Source organism: Parus major, chromosome 5 (genome assembly GCF_001522545.3).
Source record: "Parus major isolate Abel chromosome 5, Parus_major1.1, whole genome shotgun sequence".
NCBI lineage: Eukaryota > Metazoa > Chordata > Aves > Passeriformes > Paridae > Parus > Parus major.
Window position 1 is genome coordinate 18,442,749 of NC_031774.1, and position 21,362 is coordinate 18,464,110.

Here is a 21,362-nt window from a genome sequence, read left to right on the forward strand (position 1 = left end):
GGGAGCAGCTACGGCCCCTGGGAAGCACAGGGCTGTAAATTCTCCTCTGTGACTGCAAGGCTGAGAGTAGGGGAGGCAGGAAAGCTGAACTGCTGCCAGCAGAAGGCCTTGTGGGTTAGGGCTTCATGGCAGATTTAACATCATCACAGCAGATGTGACCTCCAGTGGCAGTGATTCAGATGATGAAGACTCTTCTGAGGAGATGATGTACCCCACAGTGTTTCCAGGCTGGAGCAGGAGTGTGGCCAAGGACGAGACTGCTCTGAGTACGAGTAAGGAACTTCTGTTGTCTTGGGTTGGTTTCTTTCTTAATTTTCCTGTCCTACCTGGACAGGTAGGTAACCTCCTCCTCTTCCTTAGCTTTGCATATATTGTTTGAAAATTGGATGATATTCTCATTAGCTGTTCCCTTCAGAAGTACCTCTTTCGTGACTGGAAAATTATCTCAGGTCCGTATAATTAAAAATAATTCTTTCTCTTCTTTTGCTACTTAAAATTGGCATCTCAGTTCCATGTTTATTCAAATGTTTCCATTTAGTCATGATTTTCCAAGACAAAAAAGTTTATTTTTCATTCTCTTAATTTATATTAAGTGTTAAAATAATTCTGCTTTGTGTTTTATATAACCTGCAGCTATTCTATAACAGACTTCCTGTCTGTGGAAGATGTTCTGGCACAATTTGGAAAGGCCAAACTCCTAATTCCTTTTTCATTTGGAACTGTCAACAAAACAGTCTCCTCTTTGCAACCTTCTGCACACTTCACATGCAGTCTTCTAATGTCGTTTCATTTATTTTTGTGACTTCAGATGTCTAGGCATCATCCAGTATTAAAATTGAGATATTTTAATACATAGCCTCATTTTCCTGATATGAATAGTCCCACAGTGATCATGTGAGAACTCTTTTTTAATTCAGAAGCCATCCACAGTTGAAATAATTTTGTCTGGAAACCAGAAAAACACCACATATGAAGGTCAAAGCTAAATGCAGGGTGTCCCTGAAGTACACAAACTGCTACTTGGCTTTATGACCAGGGAAAGGCCCCAGCCCTGGGGGGTTTTTAGCATAGATGTTGCTGTCAATGACTATACTCTAATGCTCTTATTTGTAGAAAGACATTAATCTGTTCCGTTTCTGCAATTTTATTTCATTTAAGTATATCTTAATATGTCTGTTGTCCATGCTCTTATTTACTCAGTAGTCACTGTTCAGAAGCCTTTTATTATTTTTAAGCTAGTGCAGTATTTGCAGTTTTTCAGTAGTGGTTTCCCTTTTTAGTAGAAAATGCAAAACCAGGAATTCATCTTGCTTTGGGACTTTTTGTTTTTCTTCCTGTGCTTTGGATAGTTTTGGTGTTTATTTACCTTTGAGACTCTGCATCGGTAACTTGTCCCACAGGTGTGTACTGCATTCCATACCTTTGATGGCCTCGTGGTGTCTGCATGATCCATGGGTGAAAGTGTTTTCAGTCTCTGGTCATAGACTACTGTAGAAGTTCTGTTTTATCTTTTCAATTGTATTATAACTTTCTTGACTAATACTGGCTTCCTGGTGGTTGTCAAGGTGATCTCATTTTTTGCTGACCATCACTTTTTTGCTCAGTCGTGGATATTCTAGCATGGCATTTCTTGAGTACTTCCTCAGTACTTAGCAAGCATGGTTTAGGTGTATTGAGATATCTGCCATATTCCTTAGGTCTAGAATTATTCTTAAAACATGAGTTTAAATTTCTACAGCTGCTCTAATGGTTTTGCATTACTTCTACTGTACATTATTTTTCTGCTGCTTGTTTTTCCCGTTTTTCTTGGGAAACTTTGCATCTGTCGAATGGAAAGAAAAGAACTGGTTTGTTGTGAAGGGATTTGATAATAGGTAAATAGACTATGCAAGAACCTCCATTTTCCATCACCTTTATGGCGCACACAGATGGCAGGTTTAGAGCATAGTCAGCACTGAATCCTCCATTATCCCAACAGCTGTGGACTCACAACACGAAACACTTCTGGAAATCACCACGCAAGACCACTGGAACCCCACCTTTACTGATGAAGAGGAGCAGTATCCTAGCTCTGCTAGCAGGGGTAAAGCAATCAAGCATTTCAGATAACACTCAGATTTCTGATATAATTCAGTAAAGTATGACACTCGGGGTGCAGATGTTTGTAATTCCCATACCATTAGCCTCAGTCTAGTGTAATACCTTTACATTATTTGCACAAGAGCCCTCAAAGGTGGCATCTGTAACATTCATCTGTCACTCCAAGTCTATCTTACACATATAATGTTTATTTCTTGCCACTTTTCCTCACGTCTCTGGTATTTTAAAATTTGCAATGCCAGTAGTGTGCAGTAAAACTGAGCAGACTGTAGGTTTTGGTGACCCACCTTGGTCACCTCGGTGGGTCACCCTTTTTTCCACTTCAAAATTTCTATTGTAAAATCTGAAGACAAAAGACAAAAAAGGGAGCTAGTGTTTCAAATACATGAATTGTCCTACAAAGGATAATATGCTATCTCCAGATGAACATGAGTATTTTGCTATCAGTGTTAGTGTCAGTAGCCAACTGAGATACCAAAACATTCAATTCTAAAATCTGTAGGCAAAAGCTTATAGAGTGCATTCTCAAGCTATTTTTCTGTTTCTTTCTGGTTCTGAGATTGTTTTGAACAGCAGAAGTTTATAGAGTTGGCCTTAGAACAGGTTCCATAATCACACAGAAATGTTTTTTGTGATAACTTTCTTTTAGTGGTGAAGTATTGTTAGATCAGTTGTATTAATACATTGATTAATATTACCTCTTTTTTTTTTGTAAGATAATATATAGGTATTAGGTTTAATTTAAAAATAATTAATTGCATTTGCATGAGTGCTCTCTTTCTTTACAAATATTTCATTGCCTGAATGTGAAGATAAATATTCCTCCAGTTTTTCTCTTCTTGGGAAACAGCATAGTTTCTGTCAGGTGACAGAAACAATACATGACTTATGACATGTATAACACATCCAGCTCATTCTTTGCATGCTCTGATTAAGGACCTTAGCTTTACTTTCATATGCCATTCATGGAAATGTTTGATACTTAAGGCAAATATATTTCCAACTGAGTTCTTCTGCTCATCTTAGATTCATTGATGTATCTTTTCTAAACCTCCATTAGAACATCTCTTATGGTGGTGGTACTTCAGCTGATTTCTGACTGCATCTTTTGCTGTGTAAACAACAGCAAGTTAAAGAGTAAGCAATGAATTAACTTTAATGGTAAGAGCTTTAACTATAATTGAGTTCAAAATAAGTATGCTTATCTACTTACTTAATTCATCCAATATCAGAAGGAATTGCAATTTCCTTTGCTTTGTGCAGTTGAGATAACTCAAAAGAGAAAGTTCATCAGTGTTTTATTTAAAAAACCCAGATTACACAAACTCAACAGTTAAGTTGGTATTAATAAATATTAATTAGAGATGCAAGCTGTTGTTTCTATGAGCTCTTCTGCTTCTTGGATATCTTTTATCTTCGGCTGGCATTTGGATCCTTTCTAGTGTACTTAAATCTGCTGCTGCTCCTGGTGATGCTTTTGTGTGATAAGGTTTCCAAAGGACTTTTGTTTTCTTTCATCTTTCATTTCACATGAAATGCAACAACAAGAAGAAAAAGCCAAAATTCAAAAGCCAAACATCCTTGTTATGTAGACCATGATGATAAGGACAATATGACTGATGTTGAGTATTTTGATCATTATTGATTCAATCATCATCTTACCAGTACCAGTTACAACTGGAAAACATGAAGGACCAACCCAACATCCACTATTACACAGCGTTCATTCTGGAGGGATCAGGCAAGAACAAAATCCTGCAAATACCACTGGCAGTATTGAACAACATGAATTTACTACTGCAGGTGACAATTATTTTGGAAAGGACACTTCTACAGGTAATATTACAGGTCACATTTTAGTAAACTTTCAGGGTTTTCTAAAGGTTTAGTTTCAGGATTTTTTACTAACATTTTTGCATTCTGAGGCCGTAACACGGGTCCTGTAAATAAACCTGAGCAATTTCGATGTTATATATATTTTTTTTTTTAGATTAGTCTATTCTTCAGACTTGTTCCTGGATGTTTCTCTTCTATTTGTCTTGAATGTCAAAATCTTTAGTAGGTTAATTCTGTAAATGTCTCCTATGTTTTGTGTTGTTTGTCATGCAGTCACAAGCTTTCAACAAGCTATCTACCAGGGCTTTGTCTGTAGGAAACAGAGAAGGTTTAAATGGAAAAATAATAATGTGTGCTGCATTTTTCACTCCTTTGGGAACTTTGTTTACTCCCCTGTTGCAAGCCATTATAGGACCTGCGATATTTTTTTTCCAGTTTTTTAATGGCAGTTATATAAAAAAAAAATTATCAAAAATGTCTACTCATCCCACTTTTGAACTCTGGCAAGAGGATACTGGTGATGAAGGGAAGAAAACAAAGAATAACATAGAATAATAGTGAGGCTTCTTTCTTTCATTGGTTGAATCAATTGAAACAAAAGATCAAATTATACTGTAAAGGTGGTAACTGAAATTGATATATTTTAATTTCTGTTCCTGTGAGTGTACCAAGCTTAGGAATTAATGACAGATGTGCTGTACTAAGCATTGCCAACAGTGAATGCACCAAAGTTGTCATCTGCTCTAGTGGATTATCAAGTACAGGTCTCTGATAACCTTTTACACTATACTACTATAGCAATACATAATGGCTTAATTGCAATTAAAATTGTAATACACTGTGGCAAATTTCTTGGGGTTTTTCCCCCCTTATTGGGTTGAAGGCGTTAAGAAGTTTTATGTTTTTTATGAGATTTGGGTACTCTTTTGCTGTGATTCTCTAATAAATACAGGTTGGTTGATATGGATAGTGTTTTTCTAAATAACTACAATATCAAAATTTCTCCAGCTGAATGCTGTCTTAGTCATTGTGTGCACCATTCACAAATCCGTGGCATGACTGAGCACTCCCCTTTGTCACACTTCCTTGTGCGTTTCCCTGGAGATATTGCAACTAATGAAACAGTGAAATTTTGAGGGGGAAAGAATTGGATATAGTCAACACGCTCAAATTATGTGATTAAAATCTTACTGATGGGTCATGTCCTTGCAGTTATTTATGTCTTTGAGGTATTTAATTCTGCACCAGTGAATTTTGGTGTGCTATTCAACAATACAAAGTTGACAGCAAGATTCAGAGAAATACTTCAGAAGAACAGTTAGACACCACGATTCTGGAAAGCATATGCTCAGTTTGAGGAAGGAATTGGTCCTATTGATGATAGTAGGCAGCTGTTCTAAATATAGACCAGGATGAGAAGCAAATCTACTTTACTTCTCTTTGCCATTAAATGTAGTAGACATGTGAGCAAGGCCTGTCATAGAGACAAGAACTGAAGAGGAGAATAATGTGAGAAATGGATCTTTACATACTGAGTTCATAATTGCTTCACCATCATCATAACAGCTATGGTCCCCAGCCATGGGGCCAAACAGAACAACTCAGCACAAGACCCATTGGTGTACCCAGGCTGGGATGAGGGAGAGGATTATGCCACACAACCTGCTGTAACGGAGAGAGTCACTCCTTCCAGAGAGAACTATCATGAAAGAGAGTCTTCCACTACAGGTACTAGTAATAATGTCTTTATGTATGTTCCATCACTTCTGCCTCTCCTGGAAAGATATTGCATGAACTTGTGGACAGGAGTAATCAGTGATTTCTTAAAATAATGACATAAGATGTGGAGTGATTAATTTTCTCTACACTCTGTCTGGATGGTGGTGAAACAGAAGATTTCAATTTTAGTTCCATGCAAAACATTTGGTTTTTACTTGCCAACACCACTTATAGGGCTTTTCATTCCTTAGTAAAGCATGGCTGTGAAATTGCATCCAGCTCATTATATAAGTTATATTATTTGGTGCTACCAGACCATCTTTATGATAAAGTTGAATCCATACTTATGTATATTTGTACCTCAAGAAGTTAATCCATTTAACTTGTGAATATTCACCTGGCAAAAGAGTGTTCTTTTCTTAGACTTTATTGAAATATTTATCCCTCTGTTTCGTTCATAGAATGATGGGAGGCAGGAATCTATAAAACTGGCATGACACAACATCATGGTGCAGTCTCACATAATGCAGTATTCATAACATCAAAATAATGTTCTAAAAACATGGTGTGATCTTCTGGAGGTCTCCCTTCTCCATCTGCCACTGGAATCTCTGTGTGTTGCCAACATCTCGCTCCAATGTGCTGAGCTTAAATGTGGAGCTTAAGGGTCCCTCAGAGGCCAGTGACAGTGTGGAGGAAGGAGCAGAGGCCTTCATGTCTTCTTGACTGTCAATATTGATACCCATAATGTGAAACACACTGTAACAGCAAGTGACAGTGCCAAGGAAGCTGAGACTCTGTAGGTAGCCTGGGATGCAGGTCAGGGAATCCTTCTGACTGCTGCCTCTCTCCACTGCCCTTGGGGATCTTTTTAATTAAGTTAAAAAGTGGATGAGAATAGCAAATGGATATGTCTTACCAGAACTGTGAGAGAGCAGTGATGATACACAGGACACAAGATCTCACTTCTCTGCCCTTTTTGTGGAGAGAAAAGGGTAACAGTGCTTTGAGGGGAAACAGGAGGCTTGGATGGGATGGTAATGGGAAGGCCACAGCAGCACACACATGGAATTCACAGCTGTTAAATAATCTGTGTTTAAATCATCTATTAAACCATCATAACAGCTGTTGCCTCTCCTGATGGTGCCCACCACAAAGAACCAACTCAACCACTTCTGCCTTGGGATAATGAATCAGAAATGAGCACTGAAGGCATCACGAATCCCACAGATGCCCCCAGGGATGAAGTTCTCCACAGGACCACAGCCACTATGAGCAAAACTGGTAATGACTCTCCTCCGATGGGTACCAGTAAAAATAATGGATTATACTCATTTCTCATGTCTGGTGTGAAATGAGACATTATTTCTTCTGAAACTGACTTCTCTCCCTGTCTTTTTCATCATCAAAGTGTGCATTCTTGTTGTGAAATTGCAGTGCAAATGTTTTTTATGATTTTGTTGCACGTGAATATCCCAACAAGAATTCCTGTATGTTTCAGGATATTTTTTTTTCCTGTGTGCCCTGTTTCTTATGTCCCCTGACTTTACTCAGTGTGTATTTTTAACTGAGAAAGCAGTTTCATTTTGGAGGTGGCTGGTAATGTTTGTTTTTCATGTCTGGTCATTCCTGGTCTTAATATTTCAACATGGTCTTTTAATACTGTAAAATTTGAAATAATTTATTGGAGTTTGTTCATGTAGTTCTGCAAGGTTCTAGCTTAAAATCCCAATCTCTGCACGTTATCCATTTAAAATTGCCCTCATTCAAAATACTGCTTTTTTATTTAATACAGTAAGATGTTTTTTATCACACTGTAGTTGTTTGGAACTTCTTGCATCTTTTCTTCCTGCATTTTCTGAAAAAGAAATTCTAAGGAAAAATTAGCAGTTATCCTTCTGTTTTTCTTCCTCAAAATGCATTTTTATCTGGCTTATTTAATCCTCAACATTTAGGATTTCACAGAGAGCTATGAAAACCACAAATGGTGTGGATTATAAATCAGTTTGTGGATTAAAATACAGTTGTGTTCTCTATCATCTAACCATGTTTTCCAAATATGAATGAGATTCTGTAAAGTTTTCCAGTTCACTGTTTTCAAGTGTTATGAGGTTTGACAGGTCAGTTGTAAATCATACTCAAGTATGATTTTGCACTTTTTTCAAATGTCTTAAACTAAGTCAATGTAATTCTTGTATAACAACAGGAATTCTTATGCTCATTCTGAAAATTATATTGCTGTTTTCTCTCTTCTAAACAGTGTTCACGAGGTATTTTCAAAATCCATATTTTAGGTTGCATTGTGCATATTAGTGAAGGAAGAGACAACCCAAAAAGAGTGTGTGATATGCAGAGAATATTCTTTGTTTGCACCTTTGCTTTATTTTTTTTTGTTTGTTTTGGGGTTTTTTCTTCTTTCTTCAAAGTCTATATAGGCTAATAAATAAAAAGGTAGAGATAATTAAAATAAATAGGGACTAATATGCAAGGAACATTTTTAAAATGTTTTTGAAGTTAACTTAGCCATCATCACAACAGTCCCGGCCTCCACTGACATTCTGGCACCAGAAGATATAACCCAGGAAGGATGGGCACCTCACCTGGTGGTAACAGCTGGTTCCTCTCCTGATGGTGCCCACCACGAAGAGCCAACCCAAACACCTCTGCCTTCAGATGATGAACTGGGACAGGGCACTGAAGGCATCACAAATCCCATGGATACGCCCAGAGATGAAATCCTCCACAGGACCACAACCAGTGTGACCAAAACTGGTAATGATTCTACTGGGTACCAGTAGGAATAATGGATCATACTCATTTCTCATGTCTGGTGTGAAATGAGACATTATCTCTGCTGAAGATGACTCCTTTCACTATCTTTCTCATCCTGGGGATCTTCATTCTTAGTGTGGACTTGCAGTGAAAAATCTGTCATGGCATCTATGAACAAGGCATAAGGTTGCTGGTGCACTTGGTGGTTTCTGTCCTTTGCTGAAGCATGTTTTTGGGTGATCTCCTAAAAGTTCTGCGAGACATGCACTTAGGTGTTTCTGAAGCCACATCTTCCTTTCTTGTGCATCAGTGTGATCAGACTGGATATGCTTTGGCACCATGACTGGAGTGGTGGAGGTGCTCTGGCAGGTTAATCAGATGACTTGTCCTGTGACTCAGCAGCAGCACCATCACTGGGGAGTGGTGTCCCAGTGGTGAGGGCAGGGCATTCACAGAAGGTTTACATCCCTTAAATTCTGCCATCAGTTTTTTACTTCTCTTCCCCTGTGTATTTCCAGGCAAGACCAACAGAGGTGAAGCTGCTCACTCCTGAGTTACAGGGTCAGGTTGTTGCTTCTAAAGTCTCTTCTTCTAAAGGTCTCCCCTTTCCATCTGTCACTGGGATCTGTATATGTCACCAGCATCTTGCTCCAACATGCTGAGCGTAGATGTGGAGCTTAAGGGTCTCTCAGAAGCCAGTGACAGTGTGGAAGAAGAAGGAGAGGCCTTCATGTCTTCTTTCCTCCTTCTGTGCTTTGCATGAGGAAGGTGAAGGTGCTTTCTGGCTTGCTGTAGCCCAGGAAATGATGTGGGTGGTGGTTTTTGTGAGTGCTCCCTGATCATGCCACCATCATGACAGTCATAGAGTTCCTGGATGATGCTGACCAAGAGAAAGCAACCAAGGAGCCACTGGTACCTGGCACTGCACCTGGAAGGGAAGGTGAACCAGCAAACACCACAGATGGTTCCCATGTCCATGTCCATGGGATACCTGGAGTTTTTTCAGACATTGAGGACCATTTTATTCCCATGCAGACTCCTCTTACTACCAGTAAGAACAATGAATTATAACCATTTTCATTTATCCATCAGTGAGTTGTTATTGTGAACAATGCATATTGTCTAAAAATGTGTGCTAAGCATAATTGTAAATGGTTGTCATATTATGATTTCCTTTTTGGGTTTTGTTATTGGTTTTAACCTGCTGATAAGATGTCACGAATGGTATCTCTTTCTGGTAAAAGCACTAGCTAAAAGGCCAAAAATAGCATTTTGCAAATAAGCTTTTCCTATATTCTGCCATCAGCATGTGGTAACACTACCGCTGAAATGAAGAAGTGCAAACTTTCTGCTCATGCCCATACATTTGTGGTAGCATTTTGTCTTTCTGTTTTTGCTGGGCAGAAATGACAGCAATGTAACCCTTAACTATCTGTCACTTTTTCCCCACCTGTAGCCCCTCTACATTAGCTGAATAGCTACAGAAGAAAGGTAATTCTCTATGACACCTAGCTACATGTGCTGTTGGTGTCTTTCCAGGGATTAACTGTAGCTGTTACTGACATTTCATTTGTGAACAGCCTTGCTTTTCCAAAGGGTTGTTCTTCTGATGAATTTAGTGCAGTTAACAGTGTTTGCTTATTACATTACATATAGCCTTTGGTATTTTTTTATGTGTAGTCACGTGCTAATAATACAGGAAATGAAGGGACTTTTCCTTATTCCCAAATGTAGTTTCCATACAAATAACCATCCTAACAGTAAGGGGTTTTTTTCCCAATTCAGCTAATCCAAACACTATTTTCATGCACTTTCTTGGAAGTTAATGGAACCATTCCAGAGTAGAATTTTGCCAATGCTCTGTGGACATTCATTGTGCAGAAACAAGATTAAGTACCTGTATTTTTACAGTATTCAATAGAAAACACTTGAAAGCTAATTCCCTTAATAATTCATTAATATAAATTAATGTATTGCGAGGTAGAACTTGGGCTAATTATTCTTTCAAAAATTTTGTTTAAACCGGTACATTCAACTCTAACAAAATTTCCTGGTTATAGCATTTTGACATAGGTATAGCATTATAAATGCAAAATATGCATTTGTCAGAATTTTATTGGGAAGCTAAATCTGTTTTTAATAATGTCTTCCTACTAAAATCCACTTCTTTCATTTCACAGGTCCTATTCACTTAATTAATCTAAGCTGCCTTCTTAATTTTATGTGCAGACATTACACACTATGAAAAAATGTTCACTACCTTTCGGTTTTGAGCACGTAAAACCTGTAAGAACTGGTTTGAATCTTTTTCAGTGGGAATATCTGCACTGAGCCTTTGCATTGTCAGTCCTCTGGCAAAAGGCTCGAAAGGCCATTTTCTCAAGTGTCTTTAATTTTTCATTAACCACCTCTTGGTGCATTTTAAGAACAAAGTATATGGGAATTACTAAGACACTACCATTGTCATCAAAAGGCTTATTTATTGAAGGGTTCTTTCATTTGTATTGTTGCCTAATATAGGTGAAATGGAATGGAAAAGATTCATGAATGTATTGTTAAAGGCCTTCCCTGGTCAAATGAGTAGTTTGATGTACCACTTCTTTTCACTTGTTTTTTGTTGGTGTTTTTTACAGCAGTAAAAAAGCTGTGGTCAGACATTGCACTTAGTATCCAAGTGTCCACAGAACAACAAGTCAGTCCACTGAAGGAACACAAAAAATAACCGTCCATAAAGAAAAAAATCTAGTATGTCACCAAAATGAAATGTAGAGAGCTTTTGAGGATCCCTCCCTGCCACTTGCAAGCACCTCCCAAGAGCCAGAACATCAGGGAACGTGGCTGACCCCTACTTCTTCTCAGTGCTCAGGGGAGCAGCAAATATAGCAGGTTTCTAAGCACACAAATTTTAATAAGTGTCTGAATGCCTTTCCAAGGGGTTTTGTGGAGAAAAAGTGGCATTTTACAAAGATGATACAGCAAAAGCACTTAAAAAATACTTCTAAAGCACTTCAAAAAACCTCCTGCAATGTGGTGTAGACAAGTTAGTAAGTCCCTCTTGGTCAGCTTTCTTTGGTGCTAGATCAAGACTCTTCATTGTTGAATTCGTGCTCTGTCCTGTGTTGTGAGACAGCACCAAACAACACACCAGTCAACAAGTTTTTTTGTTAATAAAAATAATAAGACATCTGGAAAATTAATGGACTGCTTGCTGGCTGTGCTTCACAGAGGGAATAAAACATGCTTCTCAGTTTTGCATTTGCCAGCTGTTACTAGGAAATGAGATCAGAAATGCTGGACAGAAATTAGTCGTAATGTGTGTTAAAGAAAAAGAACTTTACAGCTGATTAGAGTTAGTGTTTAATTAATTAGAGTCTGGAAGAATTCAGAGAGGTGGAGATCTGTAACATATTTTTTGTAGTGATAATGAAGCCGTCATCCCAAATGAAATTATTGTATCTATAGTCTTCTGATAATTTGAGACTTGGGATACCCTTATGGTAATAGCATGGGCCAGGAATGTAATTGCATAAAAGTTTCAGCAGTATGGCCAGCACAGAAAATAGACTGATTTAAGATCTGATATGATCTTGGAATCAAATTACACAACTTATTAAAAAGGACAAGAGGATCCACATCTAAGTTTGCAGAGAACACGTTTTTCTATAAGAAAAAAAAAACTTCTAATTTTTAGAGTCCCATTCTATAGCTGTCAAAGCCACAACATTCAGAGAGAACTATTGTTCAATTTTATGACAGAATTAGAGTTTTAGGTGTTCAGTTTTATCCTGTGTTGGAACAGAATTGAAACATATGAGGGAGAGAAGAGGGGAAAGCCATGAGTTTTGCTTCTCAAAATACTAAAGCTAGCCATAGTTCAGATGAGTGTCATGCTTACAGTCTATGTGATAGTTTTCATTATAAACACGCATTAATTGCTTCAGCATGGACTTTCTATAGTGTGATTTTTACATTGCTAAATTCACAGTCTTCCTACCTTGCTGTTAAATACTCATCAAGCATATTTGGCCTGATGGATGGGGTTTTTTGTTCTTTAGGCTCTACCTCAAGTGTGTATGGTAACCAAGGACCACACAACGGAGATTATGAATCCACTACTTCCCCTGGAGAGAACACCACAACAAAAATAGCTTCACAACCAAGGTCGGCCCCTGTACCAGGTGGGTTTTTGAAGTCAAATGTTTTAAAAATACAAGTACAAAATTGTCTTCATATGAACTGAAGTAAGTGAAGGTCAAATACAGTTGTTCAGACTTTGTTCTGAATCATAAAATATTCAGCATTTCACAAGTATTCTGAGAAACAGAGCATATTGTAACTCATATAATTTTTCAGCAATACTAAGATGTGAGAAACTGTACATTTGGAGAACGGGATTAAGATTCAATTAACTTTTAGAAATTGAAATTAAACCAGGCAAAACTCAATAAAGTTATATGCATAGTATCATATCCATGAGAATGTTCAGCAAAAATAACAGCTGAGACAAGCTCTCCAGAATAGTGCTTGCAGACTAAAACAGAATATAAAGAAGCCAACACCATGATACAGCTGCAAAAGAATGCAAGTATATTCTGGGGCTTATTAGTGGTAAAGTAATTTTTAAAACAAAGAAAGTAATTATCCCACTCTGCTTAGGCCTAGCAAGTCCAGGGCTGAAACTGTTCAGTTCAAGGCAAAAGGGAAAGGGAAGTTCAAGGGAAAAAAATGGAGAAGAGCACAAAATTTTAGAAAGGTAACCTTTGGAACACCTTTTGAAGAGCTCATCATTTGCAGGGAAAACTGAAGGAGATATAAGAGGAGCATGCTATGAAAAGAATGCCTGTCAGTTTTTCACCATGGAGTACTAATAATTAACTAATTAGAAGAGGTAATTTGTTTCAAATGAAATGTACGAGTTAAACAAGGGACAGACGTTTCAAACAAAGATACAGGACGTGGTTCTTGAGAGAGGACCCCCATCTGTAATGGTACCAGAGCTATAATGGTAATAGAGTAGGCTTCTGGGAAGGTTGTAAGACCTACTTTACTAAAAATATGCTAAAAGTCATCCTGCTTTTGTGCCTGGGATTGTAGGTGTGTCATGCTAAGCCTTTTTTTTTTTTCTGTTGGAGTTAATCAGTGAAACAGCTCCTCTTAACCTGTGCCCACCAAAGTGCTTCCAGGTGACAACAGTGATGGGGTGTTTAATCTCAGCTGGATGATGAAAATGTGTTTGACTTGCACAGAAAGACTTTGTTAACCAAACATTCATGGAATCTAGGAAAGGAATGTGACAGCTTAAAGCAAGCAGAAGAGATTGTGTTTTTGCAGTTCTGTGAAATGGCAAGATCACATGAGATGCATTCACATGCTCCCCTTCCCTCCCCGCTCTGTCCCTGCAGACTGGCTGATCATCGTCGCAGCTCTCGTGGTGCTTGCATTGATCCTTGCAGTGTGCATTGCTGTCAACAGTCGCAGAAGGTAAGGCCACACCTTTACATTTCCTAAACACACTGCCTTCCTGTTGTCTTCCTTGGGAGTCTCCAAAGCTTTGTCAAAGAGCAGAGTAGCAAAACACATCCCCTTCAAAGCTTGGAGTGGCTTGGGGTGTGGGAACCCAGGTGACCATGTCCTGCACAGGTCACACATCAGCCTTCACACTCACCTGGAACCACTCACATCAAGTCAGCACCTACATGAACCATTTGGCCTTGTAAATGGAAACTAACTGTATACAGATCACAGAAAATTAATTACCCTCTACCTGTTAGTTACTAATGGGAAAACTGTGTTTGCAGAGGGTGGGAGTTGTGAGATGAACACAGACAGCAACAAGCACAGGATGATCCAGGAATAATCCTCCACCATTCAAGCATTGTCTGTGTGCAGTGTGAAGGGCTGTCTTAGACAATCACAGCGATTCTGTGAAAACCTGTTAGTGTGCTCCTTCCAAACAAGAGGCAGTATCACAGCTGGCAGTCACAAGCATACGTGCTAGCATCGCTCTCAGAGCTCTCAATAGCTTTATGCACCCCGTTTTACAGATGAGGATGCTGAAGAGTGAAAAGTAATGCAGTGATCTGTGCAAAGCTAGCTGGGAAATTGGAAAAACCCTAGCCTAAAGGATAGGCTATAATGATTCTTACCTCTTTCTTTTCTCTGGGGGCTGTTCTGAGATTACTTCCCAATTGTCTTCAACAGCTTTTTGCTACTTGAATGTTAAAATTGAGCTTTTCAACAGAGTAACTATTTGCTACTTGAATGTTGGATTTTTATCTCTTTTTTTATCAGAATGACCATATGATATGTGGAGGTGTTTGTTCAGGAAGCAGTGAGCACATTTTTTCCTTGTCTGTTGGTTGCAGAGCTGCTCTTTTAAGAGGCTGTGGAGCTCCACAGCTCTTTTGGCATTTTATGGCTGCAGAGCAGGAAATCATTCCCAGGGGCGTGTGTAACATTAACAGAGTGAACTGAACTACTTCAGATAAAATAACCCTCATCTATGAGTCAGAAGGCATGAAAAAATGGTATTTCAGAGGCATAATAGTAAAATTGAATGACCAAATCAGTCATTCAGGAAAAAAATACGCTTCATTTAAGAATAAAGCACTTAAAAGTCCAAATTCACAGACACATTGTCCCTCTTAGGCATGATGGGCTCTGCATATTCAGTTTAGACAAGGCTGCTTGAGGACAAGTAGAATGTCCAGCATTGTGTAGCCAGAGTCCTGTAAATAGTAAATCTGACAGCTGTGTAAGTAGTACTTTTTTACTACACTGAAGGATACCCAGCCCACAATAACCAGTATGCATCATCTTTGGACTGGTGACTCTTTAAAAGATTGTGTGTGCACGTATGTTTTAATTCAGAGCTGTAGCTGAAGTTTATTGGACAGCCCTGCAGCAAATGTAACTTTAAAAGCACAGAACCTATTTCCTACCTGAACATCCCAAGCAGCTCTGCTGCAGACAGTTCTCCATACTCCCTTACTGCTGGCTGGCTTCAAAGCTTCACATGCTAATACAAATTAAAAAACAGTTGTTTTGTTTAATGAGGTGAGAGCTTAATCCAGATTGTCTGCTTACATAAGAATTTGTGCATTTTCAAAGCTGTGGTCCCAAGCCTGGATTTAGAAGGTGTCCTCGTAGTGGGAATAATTTGCAAAGTTCATAAATGTGGATATATTCAAATGATAGGAAAAAAATTCTGGCATTCTATAATGAATATTATTGCTATATGTAGTATCAGTAAATATAACTTAGATAAGTGAGCTCCTGATAAATTTTATGCATATAATGGTGGATGCTTTCAAAAATAAAATATGTGATATGGAGAAACTTTGTACTTTTCATGGTATAAGTCTGCACTGGCAGACACAAGTTTAATTTTCAATCACCTTTTCCTAAATATTTGCCTTCAGGTTTTTATTTTTGTTAGACTCTATTTATAATACTTTATTTTTATTTCTTTCTAGATGTGGGCAGAAGAAAAAGCTAGTGATTAACAATGGCAAAGGGGCAGTGGAGGACAGGAAGACAAGTGAATTAAATGGAGATATCAGCAAATCACAAGAAATGGTGCACTTGGTTCATAAAGAACAGTCAAATGACCGAACACAAGCATGTGATGAATTCCTGACTGTTAATGAAACACAAAACCATCACGAGTTTGACATGAAGACTGGAGTGTAATGGTACCACTGCCAAGCAGATCAGGGCTGGGGAAACCAAAGTCACGCAGAACTTGAACAGGAATTCACAGATGCACTGTGCTACTGATGTCTTTTGAACATAAGCATAAGTTCTATTTCTTTTTAATCACTTTGCAATGACGCCTGAGTTTAAAAATTGACATGTGCTTTCTGAAATACACCCCCAAGAGTTGGATAATGCTTTCAGTTCCCAGACCCTTCACAAAGTGAAGTCCCTTCACTGTGTCCTGGATGCTAGGAGGCATACAAGTTGACATCATTATTCCCCAGAAGGAAGGTCTTCACTGTGTGGAGCTAAAGAAGTCACTCCATCTTACAGATATTTAAAGTATTAAACATGCCATGGTACAGAATTAAATGAGGAAAAATGTCAAGAGTAAAAAAAATCAAGTTTAAACCCAAAAGGCATCTTCTACAATGTCTGCAACATCAGAATCCTTCAGAAATGCCTTCTAGCCAGGAATAGCAGTGGGTACATTCAGATTCTGCCAGCATAAACAAAAAGCAACATTTTATAATTGTGTGGCTTGGTCTGCAATGAGGGAAACCCAGAAGGACAACATTTATTTATCTCTATTTTTAAATATCTATGGACATACAGCAAGTCTTCTCGGGAGGGGTAATAAAGGCATGAAAACATGAGCTGAAACATAATAAACTTCTGTTCTTTATTATCCTAGCTACCTGTACAATTATCCTTCAGTTTTTGTTCATTGCTTTTCTCCCCCACTCATTCATTGGTCCAATTTTGTGCATGTTTTTAATGAGCCTGTTAGATAAGATAATGACCCAAGCTCTATCACATATGCACAGATCAAGCAATTGGGATCACTAGGGAAGCTGACAGTATTTTGTTCCTGAAAATAGGTCTCCATATTCCTGCTCCATTAAGGAGATGCTGAGCCTATTACCATTTTCCCCCCTATAACTATTATATGAGATTGCTGATATTTTAAAAGTTGCTTTTCTATGATCTCGCTCATTTCCTCAGAATTCTAGTTCATTTACATTTTTTTCCATCTGCTTTTTAAAAATGCCAAAAAGAAACATTGCTTTCTTTTTGGTATCAGGAGCTCAATTTCTACGGAAAAGATCAAAGCAAATGAAACCCTTCCCAGCCATGTAATATAGTACAATAGCTGAGCTGCATTGCTACATGTTTCTGTTATGTCCTTTTGTGTTTGTTATGTAAAATATTTGTATTAAGCTATGATGCTGTGCATTATATTGATATGAATTGTCAGGAAAAAAATTCTTTACTACCAGTGGTCTGTGCCATTTTTAAGAAAGCTTATTGGAATGGAGGGAGGAGTTTAACTTTTAATTGGACTGCCCCCAGGAAATGCAGGGGAAAACGTCGGTCTGTGTCAGCTGAGGGATGTGGACGGTCTGTAGCAGGGTTATTCAGGAGCTCTGTTCACTGACCATAGACCCTGTCTTTGTTCTGCTGAAGTATGTTATTTTATGTTCTCCATCTGAGGCAGTCTGGAGGATGAATATTCAGCTGGCTAAATGCTGACTTTAGCTAGCACTGATCTTTACTGGAACATAAAGCACAAGACTGCTGATTGTATTTCTGAGTCACAGCCCTCCAGCAGTTTCCCATGTGCTTCACAGAAATGCTCAAGTGCCCTGGTATCTGCTGGCAGATCTCCTCAGGGCAATTTACACCTGGGCAAAAAGTCCCAAGACAAAGTGATGTTTTAAAATACACATAGGATGTTTTCTGACTTTATGTAAGTCAGATATTTCATCTGTGAACAGTGCGTTGATTTTTGTTTAATGTTTTTAAGCACGCTTTTCTATTTGTCATTAGAAATCAAAATGATCTGTTGAAGGCTGTGTTTAAACTGGTGTTAGGTACTCATTCCACTAAGTATGGAGATCCAGAGTAGGAATTACTCCTCCCTTTAAATCCTAAATGAATATAATTCTCAATGAGGATTTATTTCATTGTCTTGGAGGTTAAATTTCTCTTTTAAAAAACCAAAAAAGCTGTGGCATGTTATTCATCTCCCCGTTCAGATGCTGAATGAAGAAGTCCACAAGCTTCTTCTAATTTATCTTATAGTCAGTTGCTATAAAAGCACAGACAACACTGGTTGGGTTATTTGTATATTTTTAAATAGGAGATGCTCAAGAGGCAATGCCATTATTTTATATATGCTGATTCTTTTTAGATAATGTCCTGTGACTTATGTGTAATTGTTTCATTATAGTTTCAAAACTAGACAGCCATTTCATATGTGTAATACAGTACATACTTTTATTAATCTTTCTTTTATTATGAGGGGTTGTTTGTTGTGTGTATGTATTTTTATATAGAGCACTCGATATATTTGCATATTTATTTAACAGATTAATCAAAATGAAAGAAAATGCCATTTCTAAATTGTAACTAGAAATAGTATTGCTAAAAACATATTGGACTTTAAAATAAGCATCCAAAATAAACCTGATTCCACACTGAGGATAAAATGTAAGTCCAGCTGTTGGTGGGAGAGAAGTATTCAACCGGATAGTGGTGTTGAATACTGTGATCGTTTTTTTCAGCTTGCAAACTCCAAGCCAGGTGAGGTGAATGCTGTGTGACCTTGTCTGCTCTGCCAGCTTCCCATAGGCTCCACAGATGCTCTGGGAGTTAGTGATGAACTCAGCTTTCTCCTGGAAGTAGACAACAAGCTACAACATCTTGGTTCAGCTCAAGATTAACTCATTGAAATCTTGATGACCATTCCTGGCTCATTGAACCAACAGCATTTGGAGAGTGAAGCACCCAGCAAGATCCAGCCCTTCCTTCTGGGTGCTGACAGACAAACTGTGTCTTGGTCTGTCCTTGGTGCCTAAGAAGAATGAGGATCTCTCCTAAAAATGCTAAGGAGGTCAGACCCTGCGATCAGCTTGTGTCACTCCTTTGTCTTGAAAAGTTCCAAATAAATGTGATCCAGACCAGTGGAAATACTGTCTAAAGCAGCAAGCATACTTAAGAGAGGCTCTGCATATTTTATGGGAATGCGATATTTTCATGAAGCATTGAAGGTTGATTGCTTCATTTGTATTTTGTTGAAGTTCTGACAAGGAATATTTGATTAAAGCAGAGAAAGGATGTGCAGCTGTCATGTCTACCTTTGTGAATGTGAAACCCTTTCCACAGCACCAGTTCCAAAATTGTACTTTTGCAGTCTTTCACATGATAGGGATGTTTTTTTTGTGTATCCCTTGTCAACAACAACAGCCTCTGTACTAATTAGTTTGAAGCATGTTGCCTGGAATATCTTTTAGGAGACAATTGCCGAGTGTCTCTAGCACATATCATTCTGGTTAGGGTTGGTCCTAATTATTCTTTCTATAGATGAAGGAAATAAATCCTCTGACAACTGTGTTCTGCTTCCACATACAAAGACACCAGGGTGTTTTTTAAGTCAGCAGTTAATGGGTTTATTTTAAGCTATATTAGGCCATTAGACAATAATTATTTCTTAATCTTTATTAAACAGTTCAAGGGTCTGATGCCTCTGAGTCTCTGCAAGAGCTCCGATTAGTAAAATACCAGCCCTTTTGTTAACCACAGGTTGTGACTACTGCTTCTCTGTGGAGGAAAAAAGGACAAAAGGTGACAGGAAAAGGGTTGTTCCTTGGGGTGTGGTTCCATCTGTGTGGGAGTGGGTGACAAAATTCCTGTTCCTTAAGGGTGGAAAGAATTGTGCAAAGGTGTTTTGGGCATGGAGCTCTGGGGGATTCAGGATGGAGGGAGAACATCATTTCTGGGAAAGGATGTAAAGTGAGAGTGAAATTTCTGTCCTAGAGCTGGGAAAGTACCTTCAACACACCCAGGACTCTAGCACTCGAATATTTCACAACTCTGAGTAGGAAAAAAGAGCCTTTTCCTGTGAATCTCCCCCACCTCCAAGTCATACTCTACATCCACCACCTCATTTGCACACTGATTTTGAATTTTCCCCTGGTTAGCTTATTTCTCACTATTGCTATGCTGCATGTGGCATCCCCCACGCTGGGGACAAGCAGCTGTGGCAATGAGGAGAGGCAAATTTAGCCAGGATGAGTAACAGTGTCTTTTCTACAGCACAGAGATTGCACTTTTTGCCTTTTTCTCACCTATTTGGAGTAAGGTTCGTAAAGGCAAGATTTCAAAAACATTTCTGAGAGGGATTGATTTGATTTTTATTTATGCCTTAACATATGTAATACACAAAGTGAAAAATTACTCTGGGGACTGTACATGTGCTGAAAGCCCTAACATGTGCCAGGTGTTAAGGATGCCCAGGAAAAATTGCTCGGGAAATGGAACTGAGGGAGAAGCCTTAGCAGATAAAAGCAGTTACTCTCTCCATCTCTCTTTTTGTCTCTCTGGTCTCTTACCCTACTCTGGTCAGAACCATATCCTTTATCAATAGCTCAGCTATAGTATTTGCTGCTTTTTGGGCATTATTTTCATCCAAGAAATCTGTCAAAATGAATCCTCCCTGACTCCCCTTACACAATTCCGCTTCTTGCTTGTCTTCCTATTTTGAAAGTTCAAGACTGATACAGATCTTCACATTAGTCAAAAGAGCTGCTGCATAGGGTTTTTTTTAAGTTACAATGGTAGAGGAGAATCCACCATCAAAGCAGCTCTCCTGACCTCAAGACAGTTGATTATTGTTAAAGTGCAGGTAAAGCAGAGGCAGTGAAAGCTTTACATATGCTTTAAACACAGCCTTCTTTCAATTTTGTCTGGATGGCTCCAGCAAGCAATAGAAAGGTTTTGTCTGAGTGACACCTTCAAGGAGTCTCAGACTTTCTATTTAAAAAGTTTTATTAAAAGGAATGTATCCTATTCTACAGGCAAAAGGGTTTTGGATAAAAAGTGGGGGAATGAGACCTGTCTTTATACATTCTCTGCCACAAAAAGGTGTGCACTGAGCACTGATGTGAATGTCTTTGATTTTTCTTTAAAAAAATACTTTAAAAGTTACGAAGTTTTGGATCAAAACAAGTCTACAAAAACTGTCAAAAAAAATCATTATTTTCCTCAGAAACAGACATAGTTTCAGCTAGTTTTAATGTTCCAGATAGAAGATACAGCTGTACAAATTCCCTTTTCTGGGGTTTTTTGGGGGCTTTTTTTGGGGGGGTGGGGAGAAGATTCTCCATGTCTAGTACATAGTATCATTTTCCCTTTGTACTAAAAGGAAATTTTTAGAAGTAATTTATTATCCCACT

The 21,362-nt window shown here is 38.4% G+C and overlaps 1 protein-coding gene across 8 annotated transcripts in view; it reads left to right on the top strand.

The window, feature by feature from the left end:
• CD44 (CD44 molecule (Indian blood group)) overlaps positions 1-19,251 on the top strand; it is a 48,710-nt gene extending 29,459 nt beyond the window's left edge. The window contains exons 1-10 of one of the 8 annotated variants that reach the window (XM_019007084.2): positions 20-272; positions 1,979-2,083; positions 3,766-3,936; positions 5,503-5,664; positions 6,781-6,939; positions 8,194-8,427; positions 9,287-9,478; positions 12,483-12,605; positions 13,830-13,908; positions 15,903-19,251. In XM_019007084.2, the coding sequence (XP_018862629.1) occupies positions 203-272; positions 1,979-2,083; positions 3,766-3,936; positions 5,503-5,664; positions 6,781-6,939; positions 8,194-8,427; positions 9,287-9,478; positions 12,483-12,605; positions 13,830-13,908; positions 15,903-16,119 (1,512 nt within the window). In that variant the 5' untranslated portion in view covers positions 20-202 and the 3' untranslated portion in view covers positions 16,120-19,251. Of the gene's footprint in view, positions 1-19; positions 273-1,978; positions 2,084-3,765; positions 3,937-5,502; positions 5,665-6,780; positions 6,940-8,193; positions 8,428-9,286; positions 9,479-12,482; positions 12,606-13,829; positions 13,909-15,902 lie in introns of those variants that run through there. The other 7 variants (XM_015631632.3, XM_015631634.3, XM_015631633.3 and 4 more) reach the window with 7 other exon arrangements.
• Positions 19,252-21,362: the final 2,111 nt, after the last annotated feature.